A 26,488-nucleotide genomic window follows, 5' to 3' on the forward strand; every position below is an offset into this window, starting at 1 on the left:
ACAAATGTTTTTCCTTTTTTATGATACAAGTAAATACAAACATTTTCTTTTAAAAAATGACAATGATTCCTTTTGAATGTTGAGAAAACATTTACTCGTGCGGGTCAGAGTGCTGGAGAAGACGTGCGTAAACCTTATGTGGCTCATCTTTAAACGTTTCAGATTTGATCTTAGAAATATTTGATAGCTGTTGGGAGGGATTCCAGTGAGGAGGTGAATCATAAAACTCATTTCCTTTCCACTGATGCCGTGATTCTTCATAATATTGGCTGAACGGGGCCATCGGCATTTCAAGTTTAAAGAAAAAAAGAAAAGGAAAGAGTTTTGCTTTTTAAAGGACCTCATTTTAGACAATCTGACCAGGCAAACATTCAGGAAACATGCAGTTTAAACAATTTGAGAATATGAGAAACAGAAAGCAAACAGCTGACCATGAGAGCTGTAACCCTTCCAGCGTGAGTCCGACCACCGCCAAAAACTGCCTGTAGACCACATTTGTATTAACAGATATGATAAAGCCAGTGAAGCTGCACCCTCAAACACAAGCAATTCACAGGGATCAAAAATTAATAAACTCTGCATTTTTTTTTCACAACTTTGATCTTTCATTGCCAGCACTTTTCCTTTCGCTTCGGACAAACCTTTAATTCACAAAAAGCACCGCAAAGCAAGTTCCCTTCCAACCCTCTGTCACAGAGAAACTACAATGTCTGGTGTGAAGACAAAGGATAGGTTCACATGGTTTAAAAAGTCTGTCTTCACAGTACTCAGATCCTGCATAAGCCCCCTTTCAGCCACCTTCCTTTATTCTGACAGCTTCATGGACACTTCTGTAAACGTCACTATGTTAGAATGTGTAACATCACTTTTTACGCGACACGAGCCTGAACGCATGCCACGGGTTAACCGAGGAGCGTGCGCCGGATTAGACCGCGCACAGGCTCTTTGTGAGTTGCTTGACTCACCAGAAAATGCCCCAGACAGCAACAACCATTGTGCTTTCGTTATCTGGCCAAGTCAGTTATTAATTTCCAATAAGATTAAGACAGACCTCTGCAGTTTCCCCATTCCCAATCTAGAAGAGAAATCTCGCTCGCTGTCAGGGCCTGCATGTGACGGGCAAGCTACAGGTCTCTGAGAGGCACCGTGCAGACAGAGACGCTGTGCTCTGCATGACAATCGCTGCGAGATCTAAATGTTCAAAAGTATAGTTACACTTCCATAGCGTGACTGTCTCCATCATTGTCGCGGCATGTCTGAATCAGGTCAGGAGGAGTCAGCAACAAAGTGAAAGTGTTTGAATAACCGGTTGGTGAAGCCATGGAGAAAAATGACTAATCTTCACATGGAGCCCGAGTTCTGTTCCAAACAGACCATAAACACACGTAAACCTATCCTTTCCTCTCACCGTCTACTGGGAGGGTCATTGTGCACTCCCTACTGAGTAGTGGTTTTCAGTTAAAATAATTAAACATCACATTTCTAAATAATAATAATAACAATAATAATAAAAAACCCTCACATTATCCTCTCACATGAAGGAATTGGGTAAATAGTTGGTGTTAAAACAAGAAAAGGTTCAGCAGGTTAATTCAAATCATTAGTGGGAAAGTCAAGTGGATGGATACAAACATTGCCATAAACATATCAAAGTATGTTACAGGAGTGGTCACTTCACACGTGACAAAATGTTCAGGCATACATTCAAAAGTTTTGGGGTTTTTTGTTTTAAAAGAGCTGAGATCTATAAAAGTCAAAGTGTCGTCCGTCTGCGTTTAGAGGCAACGTCTGCCACGGCGAGCAGAGATGGAGTGTATGATATTGCGATCCGCCTCGATAACAAGCTTTATAATCACTCACTTTCATCTCTCCATACACATCACTAGCTGAGATAAAAGATGTAGAGAGCAGCTCCAATTATCTGGAATGACTTTGTGTTCACCTTTGGCTGTTAACTTCCATCACAAGCTCTGTGATGGAAGTTAGGATGCGAGTTTGACATAGGATGAAGGTATATAGCCCTCGTCTCCACTGGCTCTAAGGACTCTCATCCATCCGTCGCCTTTATCCTCTTCCATTATGCTCAATAGCTCTCCCTCTTTAATGGAAACGGTGCCCTCGCTGTTGCCTGCACATAAACACCCAAGTAAGAGATGTATAATAGGCTAAATGGAGACCTATTTATTAACAAGTTTCATGTCAGTCATAAAATTCACCTTCAAAGCTGTACAGAGCCGTGCACTGGCCAATAGGACTTTCTATTTCATCAAACTCTTCATCGAACTCTGCGTAGATGTTCGCATCAGGATCATGTGTTACCCTGCTGGACATGCTCGTCCTCAGATGGAAAAAAAAAAGATTACTCATTCTGTTTCACTTTAAATGTTCACACGCTAAGGTAACTGGTATCAGTGTCTAAAAGGCAGACATCAAGCTACAGCCAGCAGTCAGTTGACTCAGGACACAAGGCACCCCTGATTCAGACAACTGTCATGTGATGGCCATGTGACTTTTTAAAATTACATCAAGCAATAGCTCCTAAGGAGGTGCCTTGCTTTTTTGAGAGGGGAAAAAAGTCACATAAACGTCAGACCACCACAGCCAAGTTTAAAATGTGAACATCTTCAGTGGCCCAGCCAAACTTTTTTGTTACAAATCTGATCACCGAACTAGAAAATTATGATTTTCTATAAGCATAAATATGTGATTTCAGTTTTAAACGTGTTTTGGACAGTTTCTTCTCTTTTTATGACAGGTGGTCTACATTTCTTTAGTACTGTGCTATTTACATCAAGCTAAGCTAAGCTAAGCAAACTGGAAGTCTCCTCGTACGTTTCCTTTAAACTTACCCATACTCTGTGTTGTTGTTGACAGGAAATGGAGATTCCTCTCCTCCCAGAGCTTCTGAGAGCCACGTCTGTCAAGAACATGAAGATTTGAAATGTTTATGAAAATTGCCCCAAAATACAGTACGGTATTAGCTTGCGTGTGCATATGTATGTGCGCGATAACCTCGTATTTGGCGAGCTCTCCCCTCAGGCGGCCCATGTCCTTGGTCATTTCCAGGATCCGAGGTTCCAGACTGGAGGGGTCTCCCATCTGTGGATTCTGCTCATACACACCCTTCATCTTCTCCAGGGCTTCACTGACAAAAGTGATGAAACAAGAAGAGAGAGGTGTTAATGTTTGGGGAATGTGATGTTTAAGGAAGTCTTTTTGAGAACACTTGTTGAGCTGCTGTTTTAAATCACTGCAAAGCTGTTGAATGGGGTCGGGGTCAGAGCTTGGTGAAGTTATTTTGTTATCTATTAATGGAGCTGACATGAGCTCTAGGTACTATTACGTTCAAACAGAAAATAACCTTTTTAAGCTTCCACAAAGTTAGAAGTACACATTTATTTAAGATATGAAATGATGACTTTGCATTTCTATCTCTCTTATATATTTGCTGCTGTTTTGGTTTAAACAAGAAGCATGTGTGGGAGATATAGCCTCGGGCAGCCGCGTTTCATTTCAAAGTTAGTTCATGCACAAAGGAGCTCGCACTCGGCTGTCTGTCACAGTCAAAAGCATTTTTCAGAGACGTCTGTCATAGTGTTGCCGACGCTTTCACCTTTGGTCCTGTGCCTTCTGCAGATCTTTGTGGATATCGTCAATCTTCGTCTGCAGCCTCTTCTTCCTCTGCTCCGGAGGAAGGTGAGAGTAATCTTCTGCAGGAGTTTGCTACACAAACACACACACGACACCAACAACAACGGAAACGCACACGCAAACAGTTAAATCTCCTGAGCATCACGTATACAACAATCATATGAATTCTGACCACCGGCTGTCTTCATCTTTCCCACCTCTAGACAGACATCTTCACACACACACACACACACACACACACACACACACACACACACACACACACACACACACACACACACACACACACACACACACAGGTTAATGCAGCAAATGCAGGTTGTTAGTTAAGGAAACAGAAACGAGGGAGAGACATTTATAGTAAAAACCCAGTAAGTAATAATGCATTTACAGTTTATACTGGATGAACAGTTTACAGACAGAACAAGGCCGACTCTCTCTCCTGTGATGGTATACAAGTACGCATTTAAGTAGCAGAAAAGATTCAATTCATTACACATAGTAAATTTTAAAAGACAATATAACAAAGAGGCACAGCAAACAAGTAAAATATGACACACAATGCAAATGCAAACTACAGAATACTGTTTTATATTATACGTTTTTAGGAATGTGCCTAATTGGGAAAAATATGACCCTGTATGATTTATGATATTGGGACTTTCTTGCTGGTTTTGGTTCTTAGTTTACGAATCAAAAAGTGTTTTACACGAAGAGCGAGGACTTCTGTGAAGGTAGCAGGTGTTGTGTTAAGCTACACTGGAAGGTAAAGTGCCAGCACTACTGATTCTACAGTAAGACAATAATAATAATAATAATATTGGCACACCAGTTTAAAAGAAATATGTTTTAAACTACTAAAAAGTAGGAGAAGGAGCGTAGTTAGAAAAGGTAAGGAGCTCCTTATGCCTACATGCACAAGCATTTAACATTAAACAAATGTTAATCTGGACTTTGGACTCAATAATCTAGTCCAATCTATTTTTGGAAACAGCTGGAGCAGCAACAATCAATGTTGGGTCTTTACTGCTTTATGCGCACTCGTTATACATGATAGTTAATAAAAGCCACTTTGGCTGTCTTCACTGTTGTTTTTAATATATTTGTGAAGTGAACCTCCAGGTTAAAATGTCATATTTTGTAACTTTTTATTAAGCTTTTTCCTGGATTGGATGGTCAAGCTATAATATACATATACTGTAAATAGTATGTAAAATAAATCTTTAAATTAAATTGATCTGAATTTACTTCAATGTTTCACCTTAAATGTTACATACCTGTATGTCATCACAGAGAGAGAAAATTCAGAGGACGTCCTCAATAGAACAAAAACAGTCGATTTTCCCATGAGATAACAGCATTTGATCGGGGGAATTAAAGAGTAACTGCAACCACACTGAGAACCCTGCGTGCACTGCCCACTAGGCCTTTTTCCACACACCACACCCGACTGTGATTACAGGTGTAATGCCATATCACTTATTTCCTTTCAGATCTCTTATCTAGCATAACCCACGCTGGTGCCACCAGTACTAATGCTGATAACAGCGACTGTGTTTCAAAACTTTCCATGTCCAGAAACAGTAAATGGACAGTAAACGCAGCGAGCTGCTGCTCTTGGAGAATCGCCTACAAAAGCTAAATCTCATTTAGGGTGGAGCATCTAGAAATGCACCAGCAGGTGTAGAAGACGACTGGGATCTGCAGGTTACACAGCATTTTCTGGTTTATATAAAATTATGACATGATGTGCTGTTCAAATGTGCATCCGTCAGCGCTGGGTGGAAGCAAATGACACATGAATACATTTACAATATTGGCAATAAAACAGCCATTCCACCATCAGAGGCGTTCTAATAAAACTGAGAAATATTTTATTGAACTGATGAGACGGGAGCCCAGAAACAAGCTTCACTACCAGCCCAACTCCCACAATGCAGCCCGACCTTTACAGAGCTCTTTGTTGTGGCAATTAGTTATTTCATCACTTCCTTACTTGCGCTTTCATTTTAAAACAAGTGTGCTTATTAATTATATAATAAGAACGTCTTTATAATAGCGTAAATTAAATGGCATGTGGCTTTAGGAGCGCGGGGAACTGGTGTTGTTTGAAAATTACCCCACAAAGCGAAGCTTCCTTTCCCACGGTCAGTGATAAATGAAAGCTGCACTCGCGCTGTCTCGCCCTCTCTGTACCTGGATACTGCCTGGAGCTACCAAAGGATTCAAAAGACACGTTTCTATTATGCTAACAGCACCTTTCTTCTCTTCTTCAAACAGGCTACATGCTCACACAATTATAAAGGTACGGCCGTTCCAAGCATCTGGACAATGACAACATTTGTAATTTCTCCTCTGCACGCCACCACAGTGGATTTTACAATCAAACAATCAAGATGTGATTGAAGTGCAGGCTTTCAGTTTTAATTCAAAGGGGTTTAACAAATGTATTCTATTAGATGTTTAGAAATTTTAGTCATATAGTGTTTTTCCATGTAGTTATTTTTGCAGTCAATGATTGCCTGGAGTCTGAAACCCTGTTTCCTCCCTTGAGATGCTCTTTAGTGCAGCCACACTCAGTTGCTGTTTGTTTGTGGGTCTCTGTGCATTCAGTTTTGTCTTCCGTAACTCAAATGCGTTCTCTGTTGCTTTGAGATCACGTACCTGACTTGTGTATTTAGAAATATCCAATTTTTTTGTCTTGAGAAATTCTTGGTTTGCTTTTGCAGTGTGTTGTTGGTTATTAGCTATCTGCTCAGTGAACCTGCTGAATCTGAGCAAAGTATGGCTCTGTATACTTCAGAATTCATGCTGCCACTTCTGTCGGCAGGCACAACATCAATAAACACTAGTTTCCCAGTTCCGCTGGCAGCCTTGCATGCCCATACCATAACACTGCCCCCAACATGTTTGAGAGATAATGTGTATGCTTCAGATCATGAGCGATTTCTCTCCGGTAATCTTGGTTTTATCTGTCTAATGATTTTTAAGTTAAATCTTGCCTTTCTGTTGTTGAATGTAACTAGTAGTTTGCGCTATGTTGTAAATGCCCCGTATTTTATTCACGAAGGCGTCTCTTGTTCTTGACTTAGATAAGGCTACTCTGAAGCATATCTAACACATTTGAGAACACCTGGGATTCTGAATGTTCGTGACTTGGTTAGATATTGAGAAGTTATTCTTACCCATTAAAAAAATTATTTAATCATCCATTTCAGTGGTCTTCTGTGGTCTTTCAGGGCTTTATGTGCTGATAGGTTTGTCAGTGATTTTTTTCTGGTCTCTCTGATAGGCTGAAAAAACAAAATAAACCTAATGATGTTCCATCACATCTCTTTTGGTTTTGAACCGAGAGCTCCAGTAAACAACTGAACACAAGTTCAATGTTTGTGATCAACTCAATTTATTTTTAAATCGTAAGATAAAGAGGAAACTGCCCTCCTGTGGCTATGCTTGTCACTCAACAATTGCTTTTGAGCTTTGGGAAAAAAGAAATGTCTGTAATTCGAAAACACTTAATGCCATACTTTTGTTAAAGTAGGGGATTAATTAAGTCTGCATTTCAATCACATCTTGATTTTTTTTTTTTAATTTAAATCCTCAGCTGCGATGTATCAAGAAAAATGACAACAATTTAGTCACTGTGCAAATAGTTATGGACCTAACTGTAGTTTATATACACATATGACTGGAGGAAATAGTTCCCATCTGTGGAAGGAGCTCTAGTTTACATCTATACTGGTCAAAATATTTAAGGAACACTTTTTAAATGAGAGAAAAGCATCAAGTCATTTAAACTTCTTGGCTAATGACGTGCTCAGTTAACTAGCGGGGGGTGGTGGTGGTGGTGGTGGGGGGGGGGTTTAATCAGTTTCAGCTGTTCTGTTTTTAAAGAAGGTAACAACAGGTGCACTAGAGGGGCAACGATGAGATACTACAAAAACAGGAATTGTTTCACAGGTGGAGGACACTGATATTTTCCCCTCATCTTTTCTGACTGCTTTTTTAACTAGTTTTGCATTTGGCTAAGGTCAGTGTCACTACTGGTACCACGAGGTGATACCTGGACGCTACAGAGGTTGCTCAAGTAGTCTCACGATAGCTCATCGGTATGTGCCATTGCGTGAAGGTTTGCTGTGTTTCCAACCACTGTCTCACAAGCATGAAGGAGATTTCGGCAGACAGGCAGTTACTCTAGGAGAGCTGGACAGGGCTGTAGAAGGTCCTTAACCCATCAGCAGGACCAGTGTCTGCTCCTTTTTGCAAGGAGGAACAGGAGGAGGAGGCCATTGGACTGGAAAGGCCATGACAGTGTTATGCTGCCCATAATATTGTTAAGGATGACCGATTTGGTGGTCTGGACAGGCATATCCATGGAGGGACACAAAGACCCATACAGGCTAAGCAACAACACCCTGACTGCTATTAGATATCCTTGGATCACCTGGCAGACCCTACATCAGTGCAGTGGGTGCTGGGGTCCTCCTGGTGCGAGACCATGCCCGGCTTCATGTGTGAGAGCATGCAGGCAGTTCCTAGAAGTTGAAAGACTTCATACCATTAACTGACTTCCAAGCTCACCTGACCTAAATCCAACAGAACTGGGACATTATGTTTCAGTCCATCCAGTGGTGCTGGGTTGCATCTCAGACTGTCCAGGAGCTCAGCGATGCCTTGGACCAGATCGTGGAGGAGATCCCCCAGGTAATAACCCATCATTAGGATGTTGTCAGGCATACAAACGAACTACTGAGTGCCATTCTGAGCTCTTGTAATTAAATGAAATTGCAATTAAAATGGACTCGCCTGCCACCTCATTTTTTCAGCCCACTGTAGATTGATAATTTTTTATTTCCATCACACAATGTGGCCACCTTTCAGTCCTAACACATTACCTAGTCCATTACAGTATAGATATCCAGTATGACTTTCCCCCCCATTGAGATATGATGTATTTTCAAAGTGTTCCTTAATTATGAGCAGTGTAATGTGTTGCAGCATCCCCCTGCAAGCAGTGACTGGAAGAGTTGGAGGAAGTACAACATCAACCAGCTATCCGGTGACATTTATTTCCTGAATGACATGACTTGGAGCAGATGCCTCCCTGTGTCAGGAATCTAAAGTCAAGCAGGAAGTAAATTCCTTGCTTTGTAGGGGTCAAAGGTACTGAAAGCCAACTGAACTGTAGCTAAGCGCAAGAAAGTGGGGTCAGTCACGAACAGAAGCTGTCAAACGGAAACAGATATGCCCCTCAGCTGCGATGAGCGATCAAAATAGTAAAAACTAAACTTCTTTGCAATTGATTATGTCCTCTTAACAGTTCTCTGTCTCTTTTATTATTGTGGTGGTCTATAGGGGACATTTTTTACTGAGTGGCTACTGGGATAACTTGACAGCAAGGGTGTCTGTGCTTTCTACCCACAAAGGTCAGTGCAGCATTAATTAGTGTGGAGTTACTCCTTATATATCACTTCCCCTTGAAAAGAATCCAGCACCAGATCAAGTTCTACCGGTATACCCTCTATGTAGTGATCATAATTGTTACCATTTGCTTTTGAGCTTGCATTATCTAGACAGAAAGAAACAAAGAGGCAGGTACACATCAAACACATGGCATGGAACGCACAGATACAATATCAACCAAAGCTTGTGTACATGAAACAGATTAGGACAGCAAAACAAGGGCGTGAACACGACAGCAAGCGAGGGGATGGAGGTCAGACGTGAACCAAGACGGGGGCGTCACTCACCAAGCAACATTTGTTTAATGTCTTTAAGGTGGAAATCCTGAGTTTGACAGAGGCTGAGGGTTGGGGTGGAATAAAGAAGGAGGGGAAGATGGAGAACAGAACAAGACAAGGTGGAGGAGCAAGGGAGCGGAGAATAGGAGGGATAAAATAACAATGGTAATGAGAAAAGAAGAAAGGGGAGAGAGCGGGTGAAAGAGGTGCACAGCTTGAAATAATGTGTGTAAAGAGGGACAGTGAGAAATATGTTTGGGGCATGTCTGTGCAGCAGCCTGGAATCAGAATCGGCCCCCTAGGCAATGGGGTAGTGGGGTACGACATGAGTGGAATGTGAGCTGAGTCTGATGTATGCGTGTGTGCGTTTGTTCGAAACTGCTGTTATAAGACTATGACAGGACCGTATTTGCAATTCTCGATAAGGTTGACAGGAGCCAGAGTCCCACACTGCATCGAGCACCTGCAGGTTTTCTGTTTCTAGAGTTTGGAGATTAACTCTGTAAAAGTGTTGAGAGACTGACTAACACTGTATTGTAAATGGACTTTGAATGGGACCTGCTGATGAAAAGAAAATACAGAATGAAGCTCTTCCTGCAGTCTGCTGGATAATAGACCTTTTTCATAACTTGACACGTCACAGCAGGGAAAACACAGATGCCTTAATGATGGCTGCATTCCACTTAAGGGAGGTCCTGCTTTTGTTCCATGCAGTGGCTTAATGGGACACTGAAAGGAAATGGGCTGTGCTTTCTGTATTACAGTATAAAAGGTCATAAAGGTCTGTAGAGAAAAAAAGGTCTTTCATCACAATTTCAGAGACTTGCAACACAAAAACAAACTGCCTGTCAGGTTAAAATTCTCTCTATAATACTAACAACAAGGTTTATGTTACATCCTGATGAGATTTGTAATTTCAAGCTCCATATTTAAATAACTCAAGGCAAAAGAAAAAGAGTGTCTTTGTAAGTTGATTAGCATGCCCAATCGTGAAATCAACTCTGTGTCTTCATTTCAAAATAATGTAAAAACATGTACTATTTTAGGAAAGACTAACAAAACTAACTAAGTTAGCTACACATCTTTTTAAAAATGTTGGGATCATCTTAGCCCAGATTAGAAATGATATTCAGGTTTTTACATGCAGAAGAGGAGAGTGCGGTACAAGTTCACCTTGTGTTTCTTGCTGAACGGCCAGATCAGGCCGCGCACTTTTGGCGGGTTGAGGCTGGACTCTGAGGTTGCCGATTTAATGCCCTGGGAGTAGTCTTCAAAGTCCACATCTGCAGGTGGCTCGAAACCAGATTTGTGCTGCTCGATGACCAGAATAGAGTCCTCCAGAGAACAAAACAAAGAAATAGACTCAGTCACATCAAAGCAACAAACGGAGACCTTAAAAGGGTTGGCAGTGACACTGGATTTTTAAGTGCAGCAATTAGAGGCGTTTAATCTTTTTATTTAATTATTTATTTTATTTTACAAATTTTACAGCTAAAAAGCAACATCAAAGTCAAAAACCACCATTCCTTCCACTAGATGCTGTCTACATACGCTGGTCAGAAGTAAATGCATTTAGGTACATTTTTACCCCTCTGTAAAAACAGTGAAGAGGTGAATTTCTGTATAAGTGACTCATTTCCAATTTGTAGCCTGAGAGTTTTTTTTTTTTTTTTCCACTTAACGTTTTACATGACAGATCTGGATTTTCCAGACGTTAAGAGAAATTCTGTAGCTTAATAATTAGCCGTTATCTGTGTGACAGTCAGACAGTATAAAAGATGGCTGCAGCCTTGATGTCATGACCCCAAACACACTCAGTGGCTAATGGCTTGCGATTGGCCAATCCACTAACCAATATCGATGCAGTTTCATACCACAGATAATCCTGTATTTTGGAATACAGTATGAGAAAAACTAATAAAACTGTTTAATTTTTTAATCAAAATCACCCAAAAACAAGTGACTGAGCCCATAAACTCTGCAGGAAAATGTTAACAGTGACATCTCCAAGTTTTGCTTAAAGTTGTGTTTTCGTGGAGATGACTCTAAACCTGACAGAAAAAAAATATGACAAACATTTCACACTTGCCTGTTTCTCATTAACTTTTGTCCCAGCAGCAGAAATTCCTTCTAGACACTTCGAGATGATGGGCAGCACCTTCTTCTCAATATCTGAAAACTTGCAGTAGCCATCCGCAAGGCTCCGGATCCTCCGCTCATCCATGCCTTGCAATTTCTGTTCACAGCACAAATTAAAGGGCCTCCTTTCACAATCAGACTTGCTGATTTCTACAATGGCCACTCATCAATGTATGAACTCACTGAATTGTTTTGTTTATATTGACATATGTCATATTAGCTTTGTCCACTTGTGCTACATCATCACAGTGTTTTTATGAATACGTTTGCCTTACATTGAGGAGCTGCGGTATGTCGGTGTAATAGTGGTTGTTCTGTTCCTTGTTGTATTTCTGGAGTTCTGCTGCATAGTCATTCCTGCACTCCTCTGCCGTGTGAGTGCGAGCATGGGCATGCTGCTTGGCCTTTCAGAGTGAAGGGCAGATGGAACAACAGAAACAAGAGATGGGAGGATAAAAGGGTTCAGCAAGAAAAAGAAATGAAGAGAGACAAAACAAAATGCAAAGTGGAATGCAGGAATAGATGCACGGAGGTGATGGGAGGATACACAAGGAGGTGAGCGGGAGACAGAAAGTAAAAGTTCATGGAGGGAAAATATCACAAAATCCAAAAGTGGTAAAAACAAACTAAAAACGAAACACTGCTCAAGTAAAGCTAGCGCGTGCATGTGTGTGTTTACTTTTTCGACATCGACTTTGGTGGCATAGACCTCGCACTCCGCTTTCTCTGCTTGTTGTGAGGCTTTTTCCGCCTCCGCCCACTCCTTGGCATAGCGCTTCTTCGTCTGTAGGCATAAACACACACATATTAAACTTAAACACAAACTTTATTTTTAATAATTTCAGCCCTAGTAGTATTAACAATTTAAAAATGAAAGAACTGAGTTCCACTTGAGATACTAAGAGTAAAGTCATGGCCATATTTTACTGCCCCTCGGGTAATCTGTCACCTGAAGAGTTACCAATAAATTATTAACAGTATGACAGCAAAAATCATAATAACGTAAACTCCAATGATGTCATTGAGATATTGCTGTAACATCTGTAGAATAAGAATTACTACCAAGAATATCTTCATCTTGAGGTACCACTTGAGTGATCTGCTCAGTAACAAACTAAAACCGCGAACAACACAAGACTCACATTTTCTAGGTGCTTAAAGCTGCTCTCTAAATTCTGCTGGGCCTTCTTGACATCAGCCAGGTGCTGAGGAAGGAAGAGGATGCAATAAATGTCAGGCGGTTCAAGATGATGACAGCAAAGTGTGCAAATCAGTCTTTAACCTGCCAAACTTTCCCGTCAGTTCTTCCTTTCTTTTTCTCCCCCTCCCTCCCTATCTCCCTCTCACACTCGCTTCCTCCTTCTCTCACCGTTTTCCGTTCTTGTTTAAAATCCTGAAGCTTCTTCAAGAGATCAACACAGATGCCAGTTATCAAGTTTTCAGCAATGAGCTCACGTTGCCCGGCGTAATCGTTGAGCTCGTTGAGGATCTCCTGGAATGAAGCATGGTTGCTGAACCTGCGAGAAGATGGCAAAGGGATAAAGTGTTGGCTCCAAAGGTCAAGATTTAACGTACTATTTGGTAAAAAAACAAAACAAACCCTACTCTGAACAGCAGTTGTAAAAAAAAAAAGTAATAAACAAACTATTAAAAAATGGACATAGTGATCATAGCATCACATGTCACATACTGGTTACTGAAGTCCTGTTGGAGTGTTTTTGCATTGCCGTCTGTGTGTTTTTAAACCAGACGTGGCGAGCAGCACGTCTGACTGAGAAACTGAGTTGCGCTACATGCTAATGAGTGAGGTTATAATGGACATCATAGTTTCAGGTATAAGGCACTTCTTCATTTGCTTTGTTTTTCAGACTCAGAATGATATAGTTTCGTATATGGTTTGCATATTCTCTATGTTTGACATGCAGCCTTTATTACTTCAAGCTAACTACCATGCTACCAAGCTATAGCTATCTACTGATTAGCATAGTTTTGGACCATCTGTTCAAAATCTTTTAAGCCTCCAAACCACAGTTAGCACAATTTTTAGTATCATATATAATTATGTGCCATGCTACTCCACTAGCTCAAGCTTTTTATCCGAATGTGTGAATGCAAAGAAGAAAAAAAGATGCTAAACGTGAAACTTGAAAATGTTAGCCCACATGATCACAGCATTCTCTTACATACAATCTTCAGTCATTTCTGCAAAAACTTTGCACCATTTGCAACTTATCTGCAGTCATTAAAGTATATAGTTAAAGGTTATATCAGAAAAACCTCAAAAACCAAGAAAATGTTATATACAAATAAAAAAATAAGAGCTGAAATGGAGAAATGTAACAATGCAACTCAAACTGGAGCTGGAAACGAGTTTTTGTTTTCTTACTTGCAGTCTTGATCTTCCCTGTTTCCTCGTTTGGCATATTTCTTTGTGAGATTTCTGTTGGAAAAGTGTAAAAACATCCACTTGACTAGCATGCATAGGGCAAAAATAAATTCAAGATCCCATTTCATATAAAAATGAATAAACATTCAGAAGGACCACACCTGAGCTGCTTGGCGTAATTTTGTTCTATCTCCGAGCGCTCCTTCACAAATTTGATGTAGCGGTCCAGCAGGTCAAGGCCCGACTGTGTATGCTTGTCGATGACATCATACTGATCCTGAAAGAAGAACAGCACAGAGAAACATGTTTTATATCAAAATATCACCTTTGGTTTCTGGACAATTTCAATGGAAACTTCTCCTTCCATTGAAATTGTCCTTCCTTCCTCATCCTGTTACTTCCCTAACTATACAAATGCCATAGCATGTCAGTAGGTCAGATTGCCTTTTAAAACTCTGTAAGCTGACCATGCACAAGCAAAAACACGGCTTCAGCAAACTATGACACAGGACTTAAAAGAGTTTTTCACCAACAGCCACTCTGATAAAGCAAACATCCACAGCGCCGTGTGCTGCAGGGCTGCAAAAAATTATTGTTTTTATCATTGCTGCTGAGTATTTTCTCAGTGAGACGACTTGGTCTTGAAAATGTCAGGAAATACTTTTAAATGCCCACGAGAATTTTCTGAAGCCATAACAGATGTTATGAAATTGTTTCTTTTGTCTGACACAAGGTCACGAAAGCCCAGAATACACAGTTTGCAATCACAAAAGGAAGCAAAAGTTCTCACAGCGCAGACATTGGAGAATATTTGGCCTTTTTGCTTGACTTACACAATTAGTTCACAAAATGAGACTCATTGCTCAACCCGGGATGTATTTCACAAGGCGCATATTCTGCATTTAATTTAGGGTTGCAGTTAACTTAATATTCTCATTATTGATTGTTCTTCTTAATTTTTCTTCTTCTATCAAGCTAATATTAGGTCTTTTTCTCAATGTAAGTTGGGCTGTAAGTTCCCACAGTCCAACATGCCTTCATGTAACTCATTTTTTGCCCATTAAAATTTTTAAAAACAACAAAATTATTTCCTTCATAAAACAATAAGCAGAAAACATTCACTTGTGCCATTTTGCATTAAAAAAATAATTAAAACAACAAAAATTGATCCCTTATTAAGACGAACACTGATTAATTTCCTGTGGCTCAGCTAATCGTTTGAGCTTTAATTAAATTGCTTTTCGCAACTCATTTAATCAGGCTGTCGATCTGCCACAAATAGAAAATGGAGGCCTAAGAATAACTCACTGCACACGGATACACACAAGTATGAAGGTGTAGTAGAGAATAAAAGCGCTCCAACAGTACTCTCCTGTCAGCATTCCTCCCTCGCTTTAGACACATCTGTGCAAATCAATCCACACACACACAAAAACCTGTTGGACCGGTAAGGGAGCCCTGCTGGCTTTTATTTACACTGTTTAATGACATACAGTGAGAAGCAGCTTGGAGGAGAAAACAATCTGATTACATGGAAACATGAGTGTCTGGGACACGTAATAAAGCCCCACGGGTGGGTCCCTTGTTGTGTCTCTTGTGAAGCACAAAGGAGGGCTCCACCTTTTTCTTTGTTGTGGTGTGTGTGTGTGGTTAAGTGCATGCGTTGGTGCTGGAGGGCCTTCTGGGACCAGAGACACAGATACAGAGTCCTCAGAGGAGGGGGAATCTAAATGGAGATCACACAGTAACACAGTTTGATATGAGAGGCCATGAAGGAGGCGAACGGGATAAGAAAATAGGAAAGTATGATAAAGCAACATAGTTTATGCCAGGAAGTAAAATGACCGTGGAAATCAGATTGAATTATTTAATGCAGGTTTCGATGCAAGAGATTAAAGAGTGTATGACGAGTTCTTGACACAGATTAATGCGTGCATTTCCCACTTCTGTTGCACTACCTCACTTTTACTGGAATACATGTGCATGCTTGTGTGACAAAAGGAAACTGATTGTAAGACAAAGAGCGTTCAAGAATGAGATAATGATTAGCTCAGCGTGAACCTCCGCCCTGTGACTGACGCTCCCAGGGGCCTATCTAAACCCTGGAACCAGTCTGACTGGTCCTGCCCTCACAGTACTGCCAGCAGCAGCCGTGCTTCCTGACTGCAGCTGATCTGGTGTCAGGTTTTTACCTCATCTACTCATAAAAGCCACCCAACAACATTTACTGTAATAACTACTTGTAAGTCAGCTTCTAAGTTATTAATAGCTTTTGTCAGAGTGGTAATTTACTCAAATGGGTTGTACGACTCGTGTTTAAAGACCACGTCCAGGCAGGTTTACTACGCATTACTATGAATTCTATTACTTACTTTGCAATTTTTTTTTTTTTTAAATCATACAACTTTTGAATGTGAATTTCATGTTAAATTGTCCGTGCAAATAAAGCTAATTATCTAAATGTTATACCCATTTTCAGAAAACTGAATACACTGTCACTGAAATATTAGATACATGTTGAATTTAATTGACATATTGGAGTCAAAGATTTTCAAAGAGGCTCTTTTAGAATTGTTTTTGTTGTTATTTTTACAAAATACGATAAATGTAAATTTAGAATATGGACAGCAAAGAATTAAAGAAAAAGCTGAAAGCTTAGTGGATGTCAATTTTGCCAAAGTGGAAATCTGTCACTTAAAGCATGACTTATAGAAATCACCCTTTAAAGATATGCAGTGTGGGATTCTGTGTATTTACTGGAAAACGTAATGCACAGTTAAATAAGTTAAGTTAAATATTTTAGCAAATTGCAGTCAATGTAACTGAGCATTTGCAGAGGAATCTTTTTCGTTTGTTAAGCCACTTAAATACTGTTCTCTAAATCATTCAAAGATTAAAAAAAAAGGCCCCTAACTCAAAAGATGAACCAGTGCTGTGTTTACATATAACAGGCAACTCAACCAAAGAAACCATTTAAAACTTAGACTTTGCTTTGCAACGAATTTGTTCCCATTTCGTTAGTTGAAAGATAACCTACTTTGACAGGTGTAAAATTGGTCAAGCATGTCATGGTTCGGGGCTGCATTTCAGCCAGTGGTGTTGGGCATCTTCCAAAACTCCAAAAGTGATGGAATTATGAACACAAAAAAGTATAGTGAGATTTTGATTGACCATGCAATACCATCTGGAAAGCATCTTATTGCCAAATGCTTAATTTGTCAAATCTCAAACACACAGCCAAGGCACTAAAATCATATCAGGATAGAGAAAACACACAATGAAACACTATCAGTGATGGATTGGCCTCGCCAGAGACCTCAACCAGCAGTGTGGGCTCATCCTGACAGAGAGCAGAATAAAAGAGAGCCAGAATACCAAAGAACAGCTTTGAAAGTCCTTTAAGAAGCCTGGAGAACTATTCCTGAAAACTGCTGAAAGAAATGACAAGAAAGCTGCCTGCAATACCTTCTCTACTACGCCTTCATACTTGTGTGTATCCGTTCAGGCGGTGTTAAAAAAAATGTAGTCAAACCACATATTGACTTTCAAGCTTGTTAGAATTGTACAAACTCTGCTTTTGCTTTATATACTGTATTTCCATTCATGTTTGCACATTAATAAATCGCTGCACCCATTTGCAACTTTCATAGTAGAATATAAAGAAATGAGTGGTGTCCTAAAACACTGTACTACACTGCTCTGTGTGCAAAATAGGCGTTACATCAATAAACATGCCGTAATTTCCAGAAATGCATAACATACAATTAATATTTCTTATACAACCACCATTGCTTTACATGCCAATACAACTTGGGATCAAGATAAAGGAGAAATTGGGCACAATGGAGGAAGCAGTGATGTAGCTGATTTATATCTAGGTCCCTGAATTACATATCAGCAGGATGCAGGCAGGTCAACAAAGAGAGACTATTCCACAGCAACATCATTCTTTAAGTTTGATTACCTGCTCTGTGCAAACATGTACAATATTTGTTATCAAAATGACCTAAATGAACGAGTCAGTTTCCACTATTTTCCACAGCTAGCTTGTTTTAGTGTCATCATGTGATCAGGGAGATTTCTTCCAACTGAACTGGCAAAAAGCAAAACGCACGTACACGGACACACAATCATCCTGATTGCGAAGTAGATGGTTTTCAATGTGACAGAGCTGCATGTCCTCAAGCAAGAGTTTAAATCCACATGACCTGAGATGTTTCACTTCTATTAATGGGATAACTCATGCTTTAAATAATCAAAATCTTTGATAGGACAATAGAAATGCTGAACCTTCTGCACAAAGTACGCTGCTTACATCATGCGTTCTTGTTACAAATTGCAAGATTTTTTTCTCTTTTGAACAACATGCGATTGACTTGGCTCCGCGGTGATTCGACACCTTCTGGACTGCGTCATATTTAATAAGAACTGGTGGTGGTTTTAACTAAGCAGCCAGTAAGTCGGTCATTACAAAGCTATGCCGTGCAACAAAATATTGTCTAAACCCACAGGACTTTATTTTGACATCAAGCACAGAGTCGAACGCTCACCAAAGACAATTAATATGTCTGAGCGTATTTTAGAGGGCATGTGTCTGAAATCAGGCCCAATAAATCTTTTATGATTTAATTTGATGAGATAGTGACGATGCACAACCAAGAAGCCGGAACAGCTGAAAGTTCTTCCAGAATTAAAACAGCACTATTAAATCAGCTGAAAAAGAAATGCATGACATGTTTCCAGGGTTTGTCTCTCCTCATCCCCAAGATATTCAGTTTACACAAACAGAGAGAGAGCATGTTAACCTAAAACTGGATCAATCCATCTATCTTCTCTTGTTTATCCAAATCAGGGGGAGGGCTTCAACCTCTCCAAGCTATCATAGGGCAAGAGGTGAGGTACACCATGGAAAAGTCCCCAGTCTATTGCAGAGATAACACACAGAGAGACAGATATCTACTGATGCTCACATTCACACCAAGAGCCAATTTAGAATCACCAGCATGTCTTTGGACTGTGGGAGGAAGCTGGGACACCTGGACAGAAAGCATACTGCTACAGGGAGAGCATGCAAACTCCACCCAGAAAGGCTCAGGACACTTCTTGCTATGAGTCAGCAGTGCTAACCACTGCACTGTGCAGGCTCAATTTCATATTTCAGTACCGCTTATCTCAATTTTAATGCAAAAAAGCTATGGTTTCAAATCCTCGAACGTGAGAATCATACCTGTTTCTATGTTCCATGAAAAACCAAATATCTTCTGATTTTGGAAAGAATTCTCAAATGTCACATCATGCTTTTGTCTACAAGACATTTACTCACTAAACTAATAAATAAATAACGCTTTTCTCATCGTTTCAGGTCTAGGCCTCTAACTCTTGCTCCAGTATCAATGAAGCCTCATACACCCAAGTTTATGGTATGCAGCCAAACCCACTGCAAGCAATTGAATGCAGTTGAATGACTTTCAACTCTTTTGGAACAGACACACATTAGATTCAGGCCATCAGCCTCACTAAGTCTAACTCTATCTGTGCAATCATTTCAGATCGCTGTGCCCAAATGTTTTCATTTTCTTTGACCTAAAATACAACAATGTGTAGTCAAAGGCACATGCAGCCACCTTCACTCATCTGATTAACTAGGAACTACTCTGATAATCAATGAACTGTTCAAGAAGCAGAGATGGTGAACGATCTCTATCTGGAGCTTTCCAGATGGGAGGATTTCCTGTCGTTCTGTGACACCGGGCAGGACAGAACTTTGCTTTAGGATTTTGGGGAAGAGGATTTCTGATCTTTAGAGCCAAACGCTGAGAGAGATCTTTATCAGTCAGTGCCTTAGATCTTGTGGCTTGTAGCCACAGTCCCTTAAATGCCCTGTCACCCAACTGAAGGCGCTGGTGTTGGTGTGCCGTGACTGATGAGGGAGCTGACTGTACTGATGATTCAACAACTGAGACACGGGCAAGAGCAAGGAGGTTATACTTTCCTAAACATTGCACTGTTTGTATCTGCAGCCAGGACACTTCCTGTCACAAAGGAAAATTTCAGGTTTGAGCTCATATGAAAGAAGAGGATAAAACAGTGTGTGTGGTGGAGCACACCCTAAGCTCACTGTGTGTACACAAAAGTGCACCAGAAAAGAGTAATAAACCTCTCCTTTCCCCTCTGCTTATGATAAGGTATGCAGCAGGAGTTGCGAAATCCTGTCGCTGCAGGCTTTACAGATAGACTCCCGCTGTTGTCTTGCTTAGCCAAGGCCAGCTACTGAAAAACAACCGTGTGCTACGGTGAATATCGACGAAAACAATTAAGAGGGCACCGCACTTAAAGAAACAGTGAAAAGGCGGAACGCTGTCCTCTAAGGACTTATCCCAGAAGGCTCCTCCGCTTCTTCTGAGCCAGCTGTCAACTTACCCAGAGCTGTGTTCCCCAGTCCATGTCGCAAAAAAGTTCAGATGCGAGAAGATTCGCAGAGCAGGACTCTTCGGTGTGTTAAAGCAAAGGCAAAAGGCGATCAGGCAGAGATTGTTTTTTTAATTATTAGTATGTTCTTTAAAGTAAAACTCTTCTCGTAACAAAACTTTGAGGCACGAAAGCGGAGATGGTAGAGGAAATGTTTGAAGGAAGTCTACGCCTTCTCCTTGGCACGGACGCGACTGTCCTGTTTCTTCCAGCAGGCAGCGAGCGCAAAAAAAAAAGTGTTCCTGAAACAACTCTGGGTCCGAGAGAGGGAGGAGGAGGAGGAAGCGGCCTTTCTGTTTGTTTTATCTTAAAGAAGCAGCTTGAGGTTGTTGTTTTTTTCATAATAAAAGCTGGTGTTGGGCTCCAAACTTTAACCCAATGATGTATCCAGTGCTCGTCAGATAACTCACAACATTACACATAAGATTAAACCAAATAAACTAATTAACTTTTTCCCCCACAGCACTGATAGAGGAAGTAAGAACATTCTTTAAGCTACTTAAAACTTTTTTTTTTTAACCCTCGTTGTAACATAAAACAGCACCTTCCTTGTGGGGCCCTTTTTTGTGTTTAAAAAGTATAAAAGTTTTTTAATGGCCAGCAGGGGGCGACCTCAAGGAGCGCCCTTGTATAGCCCATTTTGGGGAAAAAATTCTCCAGCTGTGTTGTTCTATGACATCAGTGCACACGTTCCAGATGTGTTTATGATCTCACTAGTTTCTGATAATGTAACGTGGTGTTAATTTTGTAAATTATAGTCAAATTTAAAGAAAAACAGATGATATAGCAGTCTAAACCTGTGACTTCTGGGTTTTTTTTTAAAAAATAAGAGTCACTTCACTAACTAGTGGGCAGTGTCACTCGGGCTCTTCTTTTTATACCACTGCAAAAGTCTTTAGACATTCCTCTATGTTTTGCTATGAAAACGCAAAATAGGTGCAGTGATTTACCGAAATATGTAAATGAACATGGAAATGCACCATATAAGGCACAAACAGAGTTTGTGCAATTCTAATGAGCTTCAGAGTCAAATCTAGTATGACCACCTTTATTCTTCAACACAGCCTGAACTCTTCCTGACATACATGACTGATAGTGTTACATCCAGGTATGCTTTCACTGCATTGGCAGTCAGTTTGGGATCATTGTCATGATGAAAGTGAAGCATTTGCCATTCAGATGCTTTCTAAATAATATTGCTTAATGGACCAAAACCTGACGGTACTTTTCTGAGTTCATAATTCCATAAATTTTGGAGATCTCTCTAATACCACAGGCTGAAATTTCGCCCTAAACCATGACAGAGCGTCCACCATGTTTAACAGATGTCTACCTCTCTCCCAAACTTCCCCGTTTGTCCCCAAAATTTTTAACTTTGATTTGTAACTCCATAGGGCAATTTACACTTGGGAATATTAATAAATATTGCTAATATAATATTTAATACCTGTCTAACTGGGTTATCTTTGGCAGATTCAACTAAAAATTGGGAACATATAATGTGCTTTGTGAGAGGCCGCTACTAATAGTAAGTAAATGAAAATGGTGAAGTACAAGGTATGGACTTTAAATGAGTGTGAAAACAGCGAATATCAAAATAAGAATTAAAAAACCATCAGAAAGCCATCGACGAACATGCTAGCATTATCCCTGTTAGCTAGTTAGCCAGATGAAATTAGCTTTAAGCTCAAAGCTCTGCTGCCCCTGATGTTAGTCTCCTGGCAATCATGTAGACTCTTTGAAAAATGACAGAAGTCAAGAACAGAGATAGTTAAAAAAAAAACACCATTTATTATATTTATGAAAGAGCTAGCACAATGAAAATGCCTTTCACCTTTTCCAGTAGCATATCATTGGGTTTCTAATAGGAGCTGAATGGCACCTCCTCCTCCTCCTCCTACTAACTGCAACTTTTAAACTTAGTCTACTCTATCTTAGAGGATAGAGAGAAAGCACCAGTCCTGTAGCGCTAGTATCGATCAGATGCCATTACCAGCGTTAGTATCAATACTACTGATATTTGGGTCGATATGTTATTAAATAACATAATATTGTAATAAGAAATTTCAAAAGTAGATGTATGCAGATTTAAACTATTATTACAGTTTGTATTTTTGAAACAAGGCACTAAACTAAAAAAAAAAGGAAATAAATGGGTGTTTTAACTGTTTCTTTATTGCTTGTAAATTAATTTCAGCAAGAACAACTTGGGTGTTAGAGATGGTGTCCCCACACATCCCAGCTCTTCTCGTGCAATGGAGGGTGGGTACTATCATAATCTTGTTTATCTTTAGAAAATCAGGTTAATTTCTGCATGAACACTTAGGTCTTAATCGAATTTTCATGGCAATGGTCTTGAGGGAGTAGTTCCAGCCCTTCCATGTATGCCAAATCACGTGGACGTTATCATACCCAATGGCACCATGAGGCGCATACATGCCGTTTGGGTTAGTGATGTGACACTGATTGTACCAGAACCCACCCAAATAATGCTGAGCGCAGTTTTTATCCCACAGATCCTGATCTTTGTCGTACGTGGTGAACTTCATGGAGTTGTGTTCAGATAAACTGTCCCCTAGAAGAAGAAAACAGGGAAAATGTGAGTGCAGTCAAGACTAAGAAGGTTCTATGGTCTTTTTTACTTTTCTCACACGGGTTTGTATTTGTTATTTGGCTTTTTGTGTTTGACAGAAGTAGTTAATTTACTTGGAGATAATATGTAGAGGAAAATAGTTTGGAACTTTTCCTCAGCCTTTATTTTCAGCAGTTAATTCCTAATTATTATCTTAACAATTGTCTCTTTAGCTGTTTTTCCTTTCAAAGGAAGAGAATGACTCTGTACAGACCAAATACTGCACTTTGCAAACCATTAAGATAAAAAAAAAAAAACATTATTCAAATTAATAAGCTACACTGGCATATCTCTTTAATAGGATTTTTCCACTTAAACAAAATTTTAAAAATCAGTATGTTCTTTCATTATTATAATTTTATTTTTGGCCAGGTTTAAAAATGATCCACAGTCTCTTGTGCTCGACACACTCCTCACCTGCTGCACCGCCAGTGAAGCTGCCCAGGTGAAGCTGATACCCAACAGTCTCAGACTCAATTGAGAAAGAGGAGTACTGTGCGGACCTCCTTTCTCCGTTCCAGTCCTCCATGTCGACCCGCAGCTCGTTCTCCTTCCTCATAGTCAGCAGGAAGATGTTTTCCAGACCTGGAAAGACACACACACACAGCTCTGTTTCACTTTGCATCGTGCACCAGCATCCTATTTCTGACACTGTTTCTTTCCCAGGCTCCATCATTTCATCTCGCCACACCAAGTTTAGATTAAAAGCAGCACAAGCGCCTTGTATTTAATGCACTTCTCCTTCCTGCACTCACCCAGCCAATATTCTCCAGCCACATTCCCAAACCCTGTCTTATAGTGCCTCCAGGGCCTGAAGAAGCTTTCTGTCCCATCGATCCTCCTCTGAAATACCTGAGAGGGAGAATACGAAACAAACTGAGACCTTTAATGTTTACTAACATTAAATGCTATATATTTATCTAACATTATTAGTTGGTCACATCTGCATTCTCCACTGATGCCAAAAACATATATCATAATTAAAGATGTAATTTTTCATTTTTGCCCAGGTGCCACCACTCCAGAGGGTTTCGTGAAATTCAGCTCGGTATTTTTGTGCTGACAAACAGACATGTTTGTCAGCACAAAAATACATGTTTTATTCTGCAGCACGGTGACACCCCCCCCCCCCCCAAAAAACTTTGACATTTATTTGAAAATATGATGATAGGATTTGATACTGACAGTCCATCTCCCTCCATCAGTGTCCATGTCGCAGTAGACATGCAGGGGAGTAGTGGGACCTCCTGGGTAGATTTTGTAGACTCCACTGGAGCTTGTGTTGTCATTGCGATATATGTCATCACAGTCAATGGGAAGGTAAAACTGGGAGCTGGAGTGGACTGAGGCCACAAGAACGAGCAGAGCTACGAGGAATGTCTCCTAGAGGAGAGGAAAGAGATTATAGCACCTCCAGTATCTACACTGGTTTCCTGTACCCTAGAAAAATGTTTGTCTTATTTATCACGGAAAATCATGCAGATATTTTGTTCTTTTGATCGCCTCTTAAAAATACTTATATTTCAGAGTCTGTACTTTTTCACTTGTACCTGAGAAAAGAAGATCCTTCAGTACTTACCAGCTTTTACTGGTATATTTTTTAACACATGTTCCTGTACTTCTACTTCAGTAAGCAATGTGTGTAATTTTGCCACCTCTGCTATGATACCACCAGTATCCAGCAGTGATGACATTTGGGGTTTCCCTGCAGGATGACTCTGATGTTTGCCATAAAGTTTTGCAATTATTTGTGTAACTTCTCTGGAGAACAGGGTGTTACACGGGCTCAGTGAAGCAAAATCTGTTTTATTCCCCCACATTTGTTCTGTGCATGCGTCACAGAGAGTGAGGTCACAGGTCAGGCGTCTGTAAACTGATGACACGTTGTCAGCGGAACTGGGAGTGCCTGCTAATGGTTAACTAAAAATATCAGGTAACAGGATAAAGTCAACAGTAGAAAGAGATTACAGGCAGCACACGTAGGTTGTCTGTTAGGACGAGGTAGTCTGGCATTTTTGTTGATGTCTGCAGCCTTCAACCCCAATATTGAAGTATATATGGTATATTCTGTCAGATGCAGAATATAGCATACCCTATCATCATATCATTTTAAATTTAACATTTTTTTTTTGGGGGGGGGGGGGGGTCGTTAATGTGTAGCTTGCATTATTCTTACCTGCATCATCGTAATGTGGAGGTGGGTCTCCTGTTCAGGTCAGTCTATGGTAAAGGATCTCAGAGGAGGGACAGTTTTAAATAGTCCAAGCAGGGTCTGTCTGTGGAGTCATGTGACATGGGCGTTTGTCTGTAGACACCCACAGTCTGATAAAATATACTGGTCAATTTTTGTTACATACATATCTAACTCTGATTTATTTTTTTAATGAGACAAACCAAAACATTCTGGGTAGCACTTTTTTTTCAGCACAGCACAATTGTTAAAAAGTGGTAATAGCACGGTAACAAGTTAGAATCAAGAAGGAAATAATGTGGAAATTTCTAAATTATTAATTAATTATCGGTAATAACATGGTAGGAACAGTGATTACAGTTGACTCCACTGAAATGTGGCCAGAAACTGGGGGTGATAATGTGAAAATAAAGATTTGGTAACAAGGCAAAACCAGTTAGTAATAGTAGCAACAATGCTGATGTTTTAGCATACTTGGATAGTATTACTATACTATAGTGCTTAAATTATACCTTTGGCTCCCAGCATTCTGCTTTAGTTTAAAGAAAATATGTAAATATTATGTTTAATACTCTGAATTATTAAACAGATATTTGACATTATCAAATCAATATTCTGAAATGTGTCCCTTATACTATGAAGACGTTACTAAGACCATTTGAAAATGTAGGAAGAAAAAGATCCAAGGATTTTTACTGAATTTTGACTCTTTGCCCTGAAGATGCCCAGAGAGCTTTCTCTTTTACTCGCTGAAGGAAAAAACTCTTTTTATAGTGTAATTTGAAAAACTCGACTCAAACAGGCATCCAATCAGCCTTGTGTGAAGTCTTTTAGCCATCAAAGCTAGAAAGGAAGAAGGTTATTTGTAAGTGAAAAATGACAAACCTTCACTGTGCAGGCAAACAAAGGCAGAGGAATACGTTACAATCCTAGTTTTTCTACAGGCTATACTGCTGACTATAGAAGCTTGCTTCTGCCACTGGAAAAAAATGCTGCCCTTGAAAAATTAGATTTTGCAATTTTCAGTTGCTTTTTCAGAACTGAGAGCTTGTAAGTAAAAGTTTGGGGAAACCTAACTCAAACTTTTAAGACACTAACATGAGCTTTCTTAATTGACTTCTGAATGCAAAGCAAATTTTCACCTCTGTGAAATTAAAAGTTAAGTTTTTACCAAGTGTTAATGTGAAAGTAACTAAGATTAGTGAGAAACAAAAAACAAAGTCACATTAGCTATGTAGGAAACAGTTCCATCACTTTGGGAAAGTGCCCTGAACCGCTTT

At 40.0% G+C, this 26,488-nt stretch overlaps 2 protein-coding genes across 2 annotated transcripts; both read right to left on the reverse strand.

Moving 5' to 3' along the window:
• Window positions 1–70: 70 nt before the first annotated feature.
• On the reverse strand, window positions 71–20,667 carry trip10b (thyroid hormone receptor interactor 10b). The gene is made up of 14 exons (XM_026171625.1): window positions 20,338–20,667; window positions 14,079–14,194; window positions 13,918–13,971; window positions 12,901–13,048; window positions 12,674–12,736; window positions 12,211–12,315; window positions 11,807–11,935; window positions 11,482–11,628; window positions 10,566–10,727; window positions 3,614–3,723; window positions 3,013–3,145; window positions 2,850–2,917; window positions 2,217–2,338; window positions 71–2,128 (listed from the first exon to the last, which is right to left on the reverse strand). The coding sequence occupies exons 1-14, from the start codon at window positions 20,359–20,361 to the stop codon at window positions 1,983–1,985; spliced, it is 1,527 nt and encodes a 508-aa protein (XP_026027410.1). The 5' UTR covers window positions 20,362–20,667; the 3' UTR covers window positions 71–1,982.
• A 1,385-nt stretch (window positions 20,668–22,052) lies between these two features.
• LOC113023328 (microfibril-associated glycoprotein 4-like) lies at window positions 22,053–25,374 on the reverse strand. The gene is made up of 5 exons (XM_026169347.1): window positions 25,194–25,374; window positions 24,203–24,400; window positions 23,773–23,869; window positions 23,435–23,602; window positions 22,053–22,960 (listed from the first exon to the last, which is right to left on the reverse strand). The coding sequence occupies exons 1-5, from the start codon at window positions 25,200–25,202 to the stop codon at window positions 22,689–22,691; spliced, it is 744 nt and encodes a 247-aa protein (XP_026025132.1). The 5' UTR covers window positions 25,203–25,374; the 3' UTR covers window positions 22,053–22,688.
• Window positions 25,375–26,488: the final 1,114 nt, after the last annotated feature.

This window comes from Astatotilapia calliptera, chromosome 6 (genome assembly GCF_900246225.1).
Source record: "Astatotilapia calliptera chromosome 6, fAstCal1.2, whole genome shotgun sequence".
Lineage (NCBI taxonomy): Eukaryota > Metazoa > Chordata > Actinopteri > Cichliformes > Cichlidae > Astatotilapia > Astatotilapia calliptera.

What these genes read in the sequence shown, in the direction of transcription:
- trip10b (XM_026171625.1), bottom strand. Translation starts at nt 20,361, where the DNA reads ATGGACTGGGGAACACAGCTCTGG. An exon ending in TTAAACAAGAACGGAAAACG is followed by an intron (nt 12,737 to 12,900) that starts GTGAGAGAAGGA and finishes TTCCTTCCTCAG; the next exon opens with CACCTGGCTGATGTCAAGAA. An exon ending in AACAACAACACAGAGTATGG is followed by an intron (nt 2,339 to 2,849) that starts GTAAGTTTAAAG and finishes TTTCCATCTGAG; the next exon opens with GACGAGCATGTCCAGCAGGG.
- LOC113023328 (XM_026169347.1), bottom strand. An exon ending in CTGATGGAGGGAGATGGACT is followed by an intron (nt 23,870 to 24,202) that starts GTCAGTATCAAA and finishes TCTCCCTCTCAG; the next exon opens with GTATTTCAGAGGAGGATCGA. An exon ending in CTTCACTGGCGGTGCAGCAG is followed by an intron (nt 22,961 to 23,434) that starts GTGAGGAGTGTG and finishes TTCTTCTTCTAG; the next exon opens with GGGACAGTTTATCTGAACAC.